This window comes from Phyllostomus discolor, chromosome 2 (assembly GCF_004126475.2).
Source record: "Phyllostomus discolor isolate MPI-MPIP mPhyDis1 chromosome 2, mPhyDis1.pri.v3, whole genome shotgun sequence".
NCBI classification, from domain to species: Eukaryota; Metazoa; Chordata; class Mammalia; order Chiroptera; family Phyllostomidae; genus Phyllostomus; species Phyllostomus discolor.
This window is the reverse complement of record NC_040904.2, coordinates 151,476,387-151,488,263: the sequence shown is the minus strand read 5'-3', so window position 1 is coordinate 151,488,263 and position 11,877 is coordinate 151,476,387. Positions and strand designations below refer to the sequence as shown.

Sequence of the window (11,877 nt, the reverse complement as noted above, 5' to 3'; positions counted from 1 at the left end):
TATTGGGGGGAAACTGAACAATTTCCCAACATTATTTAAATTGCCCATTAGTGGTTCGAATTGGTTGGGAAGTCCCTCCAAATCACTCTGTTGGTCTCATGCTCTGGCCCCCAAGGGTGCCTGAGTGCCCTCCAATCCTTATCTCCCTCTCGGTTTCCAACGGCATGCCCTGATATAGGTCTGGGGCATGCTGATGGTGTAGATGGGACTAGCAGATGGAGCGTTTAGTGCACAGGTGGCAAACACAGGGCCCGCAGGCCGAAGCCAGCCCTCCATCTTGTTTTATCCGGCGGGCACCTTGTTTCTACCTGGCGGCAGTGCTGAACTCTCACTTAACTGTTAAGGAGTAGTTACATTTATACAGTCCTAAAGTTACACTCAGCCCTTTGAAGGCAACCACGAGGCTGATTTGGCCCCCGGTGAAAATGAGTTTGACACCCCTGGCTAGTGGAAGAGAAGTGGATGTATCTTTACATCTTTACTAGTAGTATGACTGCTCTTTGCTCCTTACCTGCTTAAAGCAGGGAGCATGCAGTAGGGGGCCTGCACTCCACTTGAGAGAGGCTGCTATCCTTGACAGGCCTGTAAGACCAGGGGGAAAAGAAATACAAAATACATTGTGTTTTTAACCTGAGAGAAAAGAAGAAGAGCTGAGCCTTTCTGTGTCCACTCGCCGTAGGAGAAAGTCACAGTCAAAACCGACTGCGGGGTCAACATTAATGTGAAGCTGAGCAGCAAAAGGCTGGAGATACCACTGGCCTGCTTTTAATTCATGAATTCCACCAGGAAAACAGAATGACTTCTCAAAGCTCCCACATGGCCAGGCCCAGCGGGGCACCACTGGAGCTAGTCCAGTGACAGAGACTATTCTTTCCCCAAGTAGCCTTTGTGCACCAGACTAAGCTAGGGAAACTGAGTGATGATGGCAATTTGGCATGGTGTGGGCCCCTGAGTATGCACTACCATGCCCAATGCCACTACATGTAAAAAGTATCAAAAACACATTCCAAAACCAAATACATGTAAGTGATAGTAGGATCACTTATATTTTAGATTCCTTCTTTGGTAAACTTCCAGAAGTCAGAATAAATATTTTCTGAGTGTTTGTACCACAACAAAGGCATAAAATCCATCCTTGAGCTCCCTGGGTAACCAAACACAACACTGCTCTGAATATAAGGACAACTTGTGTTCAGTGTTAGCTCAACTTCATTCTGCTTGAACCCATTTGTACAATATATGTACATGCCCATATACTCTTTTTCTTCGTGACTAGAAAGGTAGGTGTTTCATTTATCTTCTAAGAAGGCAAAGTTAAAATTTGAATTCCCAGTGAATCACCCAGAGAACTGAATCACAGTAGGACTCTCACAACCAGCCACAAGATCTTGGTCCAGTCATTTAATCTGAGAGTGTTTCCCCATGTGTAAAATGAAAATATTTATGCTTAAATCTGAAGGTAACCTTTCCTACCATGGACTAAGTAATTTATCATGTTCTTTATCCTTAATTCTCAGTCATCCTTCAGGGGTTTTTAAGAGTTCAGATTCCCAGAGATCCAGGGATGGGAGCGGAAATGAACATGCAGTCTCTCTATATGCATATTTTGTGCATTTTTACCTGGTTTCTCAAGCAGGGATGCATGGGACTCTCAGCATGTAGGGTGCAGATGGAGGGAAGGATAACCTGGGGTGGTAGGTTTGTGCTCTTCAGAAAAACTTCCATTGTGATTCTCATGTTTTCTCCCCAGTCCAGCTTGTGAAATACCAATTTCAACAAAAATTATTGCCACTAGTGCATAATATCAATTTGGGTATATACTGTCTGGAGGGATGGAATGAACAGCAAAAGCAGATGAGGAAACTTTTAGGATAATGGAAATGTAATGTATCTTGGTTGTGGTGCTGGTTTCACAGACGTATACATTCTTTCCAAACTCACTGAGTTCTAATTTTTTCAATGATTGCCGTTTATTGTACATGAAAGTATACTTTAATAAAAATTGATTGAAACATTGAATTAACAATCCCAGCTTCTAAATACGAACAAATCTCACAGAATAGCTCTCAAGTAAACTACTTACCCACTGATTCAAGTGCATGTCCTTTAAATTGCTCTCAAGTGTAGTGATAGAACAACACTGACCTGTTCTCTCCCCTGGGCCACTGAGCAGGGCTTTTGAGAGGCAGCAAGTAGTACGCTGCAAGGATTCACTGTCACACAGACACTGGGGTAATGGCCTCAACCTCATGAGAACCACACCATAATCCATCTACCACCCAATACATCAAGTTCATGTGAAGTGACTTATTCCAGTGGGACAACCCAGACTTTACAGTCTTAGGTAAGATAAACTGGGAGTTATGTGCAGTTCCCAGCAAGGTAGCTATAATTCCTTCCTTTACTGTAGATCAGTGGTCAGCCCTTGACAACTCTGTCCTAGCCAACTTTCAGTCCCTAATTTACTTTACAATATGCCTCAGTATATATTGTACAGAAGCTAAGATGATTTGTATTCTAAAATCCAATTACATACTAATTTCTAACTTTTATTTCCATCTTTAGTGCCTTGGTAACTTTTTTTTAATCAATAAACTATTTCGAAACATCAGTGGAATGTAAGCAAATACTTGTATGCCCTCAGCTCTTTATAACCCCATGACAATGCTAAGATCTTTAACAAACTATCTTACTGCAAATCAATGATTTTGTACAAGCACTTTTGACCAAATAAAGCAATTTAGAACAGATTGTTTGTTTTCTAACCTATAAGTACAAATAATCAGTTATCTCCAGTGCCTTTTATGTACTAGTGTAAAGATTTTATGTATTGTTTTATTATAAAGTCTATATTTTTAAAAAATTGAATTTATCATGATTTGCAAGATAAAGAGTAAGAAAACAGAATATGTTCTAAAGGGAATAAGTACAGTAAAAAAGTTTACATTAAATTTTTAAGAATTGATTCTGCCTTGGAAATTCTATACTTTTTCTACATTTATGCAGAGATATTGTGGACTTTTGGATTGCTACAAAAGAACTATAATATTTGACTGACCCTGTTATGAGTAGAATATTTCTAAAAGATATTTTCCACATAATAACATTCTGAAGAAACCAAACACTTGAAATAAACAGAATTTAAATACTTGATTTTTATTTTGAAATGTCTACAAAGTTTTACTTTTCCATTATACAAATACTTTTTCAAAATTTAGACATTATTCAAATGTAAGCCAGTCCTCATACAAATAGAGTACACACAAAGATAAAAATATACATATTCTTTCAGCAAACTTTGTTACATAAATAAGAAAATATACACAGCTGGTCTTTTAAATCTAAGATAAAGTATCTTAACATTGTAACCACATACAGAAGGTACTAAAAACACTACGGAAAAACTTAAAAGCACAAAAAATTCATTTTATGACATCTACAATTATAAAGATAATAGAACCAATCTTAGGGAAATATATACGAAGTCTGTCCAGAAAAAGTCCAGCCATTGTTAATATAAAGAGAATGGTTTTTGCAACACCATTGTAACCAGGTAGCCAAGGAGAGGAGACTGGAATGCGCATGTGTGAATAATGATGACCTCACTGTGCCAGTCAGTGGGGGTAACTAACTCCATTGAGTGAGTGTGTACTGTGTGGCCATCACATTCAAAATGACTGAGCATGTAGAGCAACAAATCTGCATCAAATTTTGCAGTAAGCTTAACATTCCTCAGCAGAAACTATCTGGATGATTCAGAGGGCTTTCAGGAACACTGCAATGAGTACAGTGCAAATAAAAGTGTGGCACAAATGCTTCAAAGATGGTCAAGAATCTGTTGAAAGTGATCCACATTCTGGAAGGTCTGCAACAAGCAGAAACCTGAGAATGTTGAAGGTCTACAGGCTGCAATCAACAAAGATGGACAACTAACAGTGTGAGAACTAGAAGCTGATTTGGGGCTCCCAAAACTATAGGCTTTTTTCAAAACTAAAATCTCTTTTGAAGGGGAAGAGATTTCAGACCACGGATGAGATCCAGAAAAATATGACAGGGCAGCTGATGGCAATTACAACAAAGGATTTTGCAGAGTATTTTCAACAGTGGAAGAAATGCTGGGAGAACTGTGTGAGGTCCTCCCCTACTCTGAACGGGACTGAGGCATCATTGTCCTATGTGCAGTGTATCTTGTATCTTCTTCAATAAATGTCTCTATTTTTCATATTACATGGCTGGATACTTTCTAGACAGACCTTGTACTTCATGTTGGGATCTTAATTTTTACTTCACTTTGTTCACTTTTTAGAATATTCTCTAGATAGGTGAAATTCATGATTCTACCAGCTATCCATGACACCTAATACAAAAGTTAAAACATGTGAAGAAACTATGTAATCTATGTCTTTATAATTTGGAATAGATGTAAAAAGAATTCTTTAAAAGTTAAATTTGTATCAACGTGTTAAAATTTTCCAAGTCAATTAAATTGGCTATTGAAAAATCAAATAATTCTGCTTAAGTGGGAAAAGTTAGGGGGAAAAACCCAAGCACTTGAAAATCCCTAACATAGCAAAGCTTATAAGGACAAATTGTGCCAGTGGTTCCCTAGATAAAAGTAACTCGGCCAGGTGTGTGTTTAATTATGTTTTGCCCCAGAAGCTCTCCTTCCTCTTCTGAGCTCGTGCCAGAGTTTGAAAAGCCTGGAGACTAGAAGCTGCAGAGCGAGCAGAAATCTCAGATAATCTGTCCTCATCTGTAATGAAAGAATTATTGTCAGTGCAACATTGTCTTACAGAAAAGCATCAAGCTTTGTAATGTCAATGCAATACCAACTCTGACAGACAAAAGCATCTATTGAAATACAAGATATTAACATTTTCAGGATAGTTCACAGTAACTTTCCAAGTTTACCATATTTAGAAATCAAACATCTAAATGTTAAATGGGCATTCTGTTTCCTTCCTGAAGTCCCACAATGTCATCACCTCAACACACAGCTTATGATTTCACTGTAACCTGGAAACAATTCATCTTCACACTGTCCTGTCCTACTTTAAAAAGTACAGCAAAAAGCTTTTTAGAACTTCTTAAAAATAAAATGCTAGAGCTTAACATGGTACTTACATCACATTTCTAAAATAATCTTACTTAATGTAGAAATAATATTTAACTTTAATATGCTGACCTTTCATTATTACTGAAATTCCTCACTCTGAGTAATCACATCTACTATAAGATTATTTGTAAACATTGTTCTTCCATTAAAAACACAAATGGATTCAAATTGTCCAGATATTTGCATTTGAAAATGTAATAACTTGATTTCTAGCTCATTCAATTCTGAAAAAAGTCCCAAACTTGCCAAGAGGAAAGAAAACCTTTAATGTACATGAACTTAAAATACATAAATTATTAATTCAAATTAATTTTAAATCCAAAATTTATAAATTCAATAGTTTCATACTTCAAAGGATTCATTAAAATTGTAATTTCAATTGTTCACATCAAGAATTCAAAATTCCTCCTGCCACTATTAGAAGCAAGTGAATTTGTCATCATGAAAACTACACAGGAAGAAAAGGTTTTTCATATTTTTCTTGAGAGTTGAAAATTGATAAGAATATACACACATTTGGAAAAAATGATGGATATAATGCTAGGCCAAATTCCCGAGCCCCCACCTAGACAGGGTAGAAAACAAAAAGGGCAGGGACCTCCGTGCAATGTGAGGCTTGACTTCTTTTCATCTAATTGCCCTGGAGATAAGTCCACCCCTCTCACAAGATTTCAAAGATCCAGTGATGTACCGTCTGTGAGAGTACCTTGTAAATTCTATAGCGCTAATCAACTGTAAGATCATTATACTATTATAACTAACTGTCATATAATAACACCTCATACTTTTATCTTGTGTTATGGACTATGGAAATACCTTCATCATTAAAGGCTTCATGCTGGGGTAACTGGAAATTGTTCTTCCTTGTTTTTCCAACTTAAAAAGAAAGAGACAAGAAGAAATTATCTTTCAAAGCTACCCAACAGTATATCATTTACAAAAACCCTTAGTGAATGTAGGTGGTGAAAATTTTATTAATTTTAAATCTTTTATAGAAATTACTATCAAAGGGCCATTAAAGCCCTGGCTGGCGTAGCTCAGTGGATTGAGCTCGGGCTGCGAACCAAAGTGTCGCAGGTTCGATTCCCAGTCAGGGTACATACCTGGGTTGCAGGCCATGACCCCCAGCAACCGCACATTGATGTTTCTCTCTCTCTCTCTTTCTCCCTCCCTTCCCTCTCTAAAAATGAATAAATAAAATCTTTAAAAATTTTAAAAAAAGGGCCATTCATTAATTCATAATGTATTTATTATTAACAAATATTTAAATAAACAATGGATAACCTCCTAGAATTCTTTTCAATGATTATATTGCTTTTCCAAGTTTAAAAGAATGTCGTAGGGTTCTATTTAAAGATATAGATAAAATACACACATTTACAAATATGATATAAACCCATAGGAAAGAAAATGGGAAACAAGAACAAGCAACAAAATTCTGGAAAGGGAAAAGCAGACAAAGGGGAATGAGTGTTATTAACATACTCAAGCAAGTTGGATCCTAAGGCAGCAGAAGAGGGAAACCAAGAAGCAACCACTCTGCTCCCCTAATGGCTCAGCATTTGGGAGTCCTGAGTAGCACTGAAGGTTGGAGCGACCCTAGGACTGCACCAGGAACCTCCTGAAAATAGGTCGGCTACTGAAAATATCAGGGGAACACTATGTATAGAATATGATTGCCTAATCACTGTGCTGTATACCTGAAACTAATACAAAATATTAAAACTATAACTTAAAAATAAAATAGACCTCCCAGATCCTTCTTTAAATTTGCACAGGTGGGTGACTGCCCATCTCCCAAAAGAGAAATGGGAGTTTCGTCTCTAAAGGTTTATCAAAACTACTGACTAAAGGGTACCAGGTTCAACTGCGGACGAGGGTGACCACATTCAAAACAGGGAGGTTAGATATATTATCTTCTGAAAGAGGCAAAACATATGATCCATAAAATAAAAACAAGACACTGTACAAAAGGAATACACAGTGTTAAAAAATTCTTAGAAATTAAAAGTATAGCCAAATTTTTTAAAACCCAGAAGAGGTAGAACACAAAAATTAGTAACCCTTTCAAATTAAAATAAAAAGACAGAGATAGCACACAGGAGAGGTAAGGTAAGAAAATAAGATTGCGGTCAGCGTGTCCAATACCTGAATTAACGCAAGTGCCAGGAAAAAAGAAAACAGAAAATGAAAGAGAAGAAATTACTGACTAAATAATTCAAGACAATTTCCCAGAAGTGAGGAACTGAGTTTCCAGACTGAAAAGGTCTACTGAGTGCCAGCAAAATGAATGAAAAGAAACCCACTGTAAATTTCAGAGTATTAGGTGTAAAAAAAAGATCCCAAAAAGCTGCCAGGAAAAGAAGCCACATATGAAAGATCAAAAATAAAAAGTGCATCCAATTTCTCAACAGTAACAGTGTAACCTAGAAAAGAGCAAAGCAATGCCAAATGAAACTAAAGGAAAACAATTTATGCTCTTGAATTCTAGATCCAGGCAACATTTGGCAATGTCTGAAGACACTTTGGTTGTCACGCCTGAGGGAGGGGTGCTAAGGCACCTAGTGCATCGCCTGTACACGTGTGGGAAAGAACTTGAGACACCTCTCACTTATACAAAAGTGAACTTGGGTACACTACAATTAACTGTTCCACAGTTGAGAGTCTTCCTACTGAAAGAAATCACATTAATTTTTAAATAACTAGATAGCATAATTTATTAACATAGAGTAGATACTTAGAGCCTTTGTACCTATGAGTGTAAGGCTTTCATTTTAAAAGACAAAAAATTAAAACCAAAATAATTACCATTATGCTGAAATTCTGGGTCTCTCAGAGAGCCCTGAATTCGACGAGAAGGATGCCAGTAGGATGAAGCACAAGGCGGAGAAGGAGACTGTCCAGGTGTGTTTGTTGGACAGTCTCGAGTTTTTGACACTGGGGGAGCTGCTGCAGACAATTTGGCTATATTGATGTCAGAATCTTCCCTCAAAGGCAGGGGATCAGCTGTCTTCACACCAGCAGCTGGAGAAGTCACAAGGCCTACTGCATGACTTTCTTTCTAAATGACAAAAAATAAAATATATATACATGTGTGTGCGTATGTGGTCTGTCTAGAAAAAGTCCAGTCATTGTTAATAAAATAAGAATGGTTTGTACCACATGGATGTAACCTGGCAGCCAAGGAGAGCAGACTGGAATGCACATGTGTGAACAAAGACGACTTCACCATACTAGTCAGTGGGAGTGGTAGACACTGTTGAGTGAGCATGTGTACTGTGTGGTCATCACATCAAAATGACTGAGAGAGTAGAGCAATGAATCTGCATCAGATTTCATGTTAAGCTTGAGCATTCCTCCATGGAAACTATTCAGATGATTCAGAAGGCTGCAGCTATGGGCAACTGGTGACTGGCAGTTTCATCATGACAACACATCTGCTCATGTACCAAATCTCATGTGGAGTTCTTTGGCAAAACCCAAATACCGCAGGTAACTCAGTGCCCTACAGCCCAGATTTGACACTCTGCAACTTTTGGCTTTTTCCAAAACTAAAATCACTTTTGAAAGGGAAGAGATTTCAGACTATCAATGAAATGCAGGAAAATATAATGGGGCAGTTGACTGTGACCAGGAGAACTGTATGAGGTCCCAAGGTGCCTAATTTGAAGGAGAATGAGGTGTCACTGTCCTGTATACAATGTTTCTTGTATCTTGTATCTTCTTCAACAAATGTCTCTATTTTTCATAGCACATGTCTGGATACTTTATGGCCAGATCTCTTATATAACTAATCCAAACATTTAAATGCACACAAAAATATGTTGTTATAAACACAGCAGGAGAAAATATAGGGAAAATTTATGTAACCTCCATGTGGAGAAAATTGCATAAGCCTAATAACCAATATAGATAAACAAATTCAGATATATAATATACAAACATTAAAAAAATAAAAAAATATATAAATTAGAATACTGATGAATTACTACCATTGCTACATAAGTATTTCTCTTAAAATAACAAGATAAACCTAATTAAAAAGTCAATTTCAATACATATAAGCAATTCATATATATACAAAATATGAATGTCAAACATTCTACTTCATTTATAATCAAATAATTTCAAAATAGAAGTATTGAGGTACTAGTTTTTCACTTCTAAAAGTACAAAGGTTACTTTCTAAAAAAAACAAACTATAATATCCAGAGCTGGCAAGAATGTAGGAAAATTGGCACTACTGTGTTGACAACACAGTCTTTTGGGGAGCTGGCAAAACATGGCAAAAGCCTTAAAATTTTGAATTCTTTGACCATACAATAACACTTAGGGAGCATTTACACAAAAGGGGGATAATAAGAGCACAAACAAAAATGTAGCTAAAAGATATACTTCAAAATAGGAAAATTAAGAAATAACAATAGGCATATACTTTTAAAAATTTCATTCCTGGCTGGTGTGGCTCAATGGATTGAGTGCCAGCCTGAGAAACAAAGGGTCACCAGTTCAATTCCCAGTCAGGGCACATGCCTGGGTTGCAAGCCAGGTCCCCAATAGGGGGCATGTGAGAGGCAACCACACATTGATGTTTCTCTCCCTTTCTCCCTCCCTTCCCATATCCAAAAATAAATAAATAAACTCTAAAGAAAAAGATTTCAATAAGCATCTACTTAAAACAACTAAAGTACAACTACAGACTGTATATCACGTTATTAAAAATTATATAGAAATGTTATTTAATTAATGGAAGTATGTTCATAATACACTGAGAAAAAATAGATTATAAAGCCTTATCTACAGTATAATAACCAAATACACTATATACCTAAATAACTCAAAAATTCAACAGTGGATGTCTACAGACAGTAGGTGTGACATCATTTATTTTCTTTTTTATTGTGGTATTTTTTGTTTTCTACAATAACATTACTATCCTAAAAGTCCCCATATAGTTTTACTTTTTAAGAGAATATAAACCAGTAAAATCAAATACAGTTCCAAACTTCCCTGGTTATTCCTTGTTGCCTTTAGTTATTAACTTTGAGTTTATCAATGCAATATTCAAAACACTGCTTCTGACTTTAGGAATCATTTTCTGCAATTAAAGAGTGTACTGCTTCAAAGTGCAGACAGCCTAAGGTCTTATCCAACAAACATATATTTTTACATCAAGATCTAAGATAAAAACCACAAATCTTCTTGCTTCCTCTTTTAGCTGTATCCCTTAGGAAAATTGTTCTTTGATATATATAATTTGAGATCTCTGTCAAATTGGTTTTACTATTATTAAAAAGACTTGAATAAAATCTGTATAATATTTTAAACACAGAGGGTTTCCAGGTTTAATTTAACTGACTTTGTGACCTCTTTTTGAGCTTGAAGCCCCCTTATTGGCCTCAGTGCTTCCACTCACCCCCAGTCTATTCTCCACTGAGTAGTGAGTGACTTTCTTTAATGTGTAAGTCAGAGATTTATATTTGCTTTTTGCTTCTAATCCCCCAAGGGCTTCCCAGTGCCATCAGAATAATATCTCCACTCCTTACCCAGCCTCCCTTTTCCATCCTCATTCCCTACCCTCTCTTCCTCCCTCTCCAGGCTCCGGTCACACTGGCCTTTTCACTCTAAAAACTTGCACTGTTGTATACTTGGACTTGCTGTTTTTTCTACCTGGAAAACAATCTGTGCCCCAGATCTCTGTGTGGGCACCTCCCTCATTAGTCAGGCCTTAGATAACATGTCACCTCCTCAGAGGTGCCTATCCTGATGGCCCAAAGTAAGGCAGCCTCATCCACCCCTTGGAAATCACTCATGGTTTTATTTAACTCACAGCACTCACTACTACCTAGAATTGTCTTTCTTAAAACTTGTTTGTCTATTTCTTCCAATAAGAAAAAGCAAGCTCCATGATGGTAGAAACCTCCATCAGGGATTTTGTCCTGATTACCAATGAATCTCTAAATAAGAGCACCTTAAACACTGAGCCAAGTGAATGAAAACGAAACTCCTGGTAGTCCTCTCAAAAGACAGGTCCTGTCCAGCATTCTCTTACTCAGTATGTAGCACCCCTATCAATCCTTTTGGGCAAGCCAGAAACCCAGAAGCCATTCATGGTCTCTCATCCCCTATTATCCAACCCGGCACAGCCGGGAAGGGGATAAGCCTTCCCATTGTACCCCATGTACAATTCTTCAGTTTCACGCACTTCTATCTATACCCACCCTCCTCAGTTCAAGCTACCCACATTTCCTACCTAGGCTACTACAATGGCCTTTTTTACAGGTATCCACAGTCTACTCTCACCTTCTGTGGCAGCCAGAAAGATCTTTAAAATATTTCAATGGCTCCCCATTGCTCCTGAGATGATGGCAGAAATTCTCAATAGGGCTGTCTTTTCCAGCCTCATCTTGTTCCTGCTCCCTGCCACACCCCATACTGATCTGTTTCTTAAAGCCCTCCATTGTTTCTCTCTATGGAATCTTGGCACATATTACACTTCTCCCACCCTTTCACTTTGTTAACTCTTCCTCTTCCTTTATTATCTCAGCTAAATTATGACTTCCAAGAAGCTTCCTGACTCCTAGGACTATGCGAATTCCTTCCAGAATAGCACCATATAGCACTCTGAAACTCTTCTTAGTTTTAACTTTACCTTTTTAGGAGTGTAATTCTTTGAATAATGTGAATCTCTCTCACTGGGCTGTAAGTCCCATAAGACTGTGTACCATATCTATTTTGCTACCTCATGTGGGTAAGTGGGT

At 37.4% G+C, this 11,877-nt stretch overlaps 1 protein-coding gene across 3 annotated transcripts in view; it reads right to left on the bottom strand.

The window, feature by feature from the left end:
- Nucleotides 1–3,143: 3,143 nt before the first annotated feature.
- MDM1 (Mdm1 nuclear protein) overlaps nucleotides 3,144–11,877 on the bottom strand; it is a 33,408-nt gene continuing 24,674 nt past the window's right edge. For all 3 annotated transcript variants that reach the window (XM_028532498.2, XM_028532502.2, XM_028532499.2), the window contains 3 exons: nucleotides 7,925–8,177; nucleotides 5,933–5,992; nucleotides 3,144–4,753 (listed from right to left, as the gene is read on the bottom strand). In XM_028532498.2, the coding sequence (XP_028388299.1) occupies nucleotides 4,641–4,753; nucleotides 5,933–5,992; nucleotides 7,925–8,177 (426 nt within the window). In that variant the 3' untranslated portion in view covers nucleotides 3,144–4,640. The remainder of the gene's footprint in view (nucleotides 4,754–5,932; nucleotides 5,993–7,924; nucleotides 8,178–11,877) is intronic.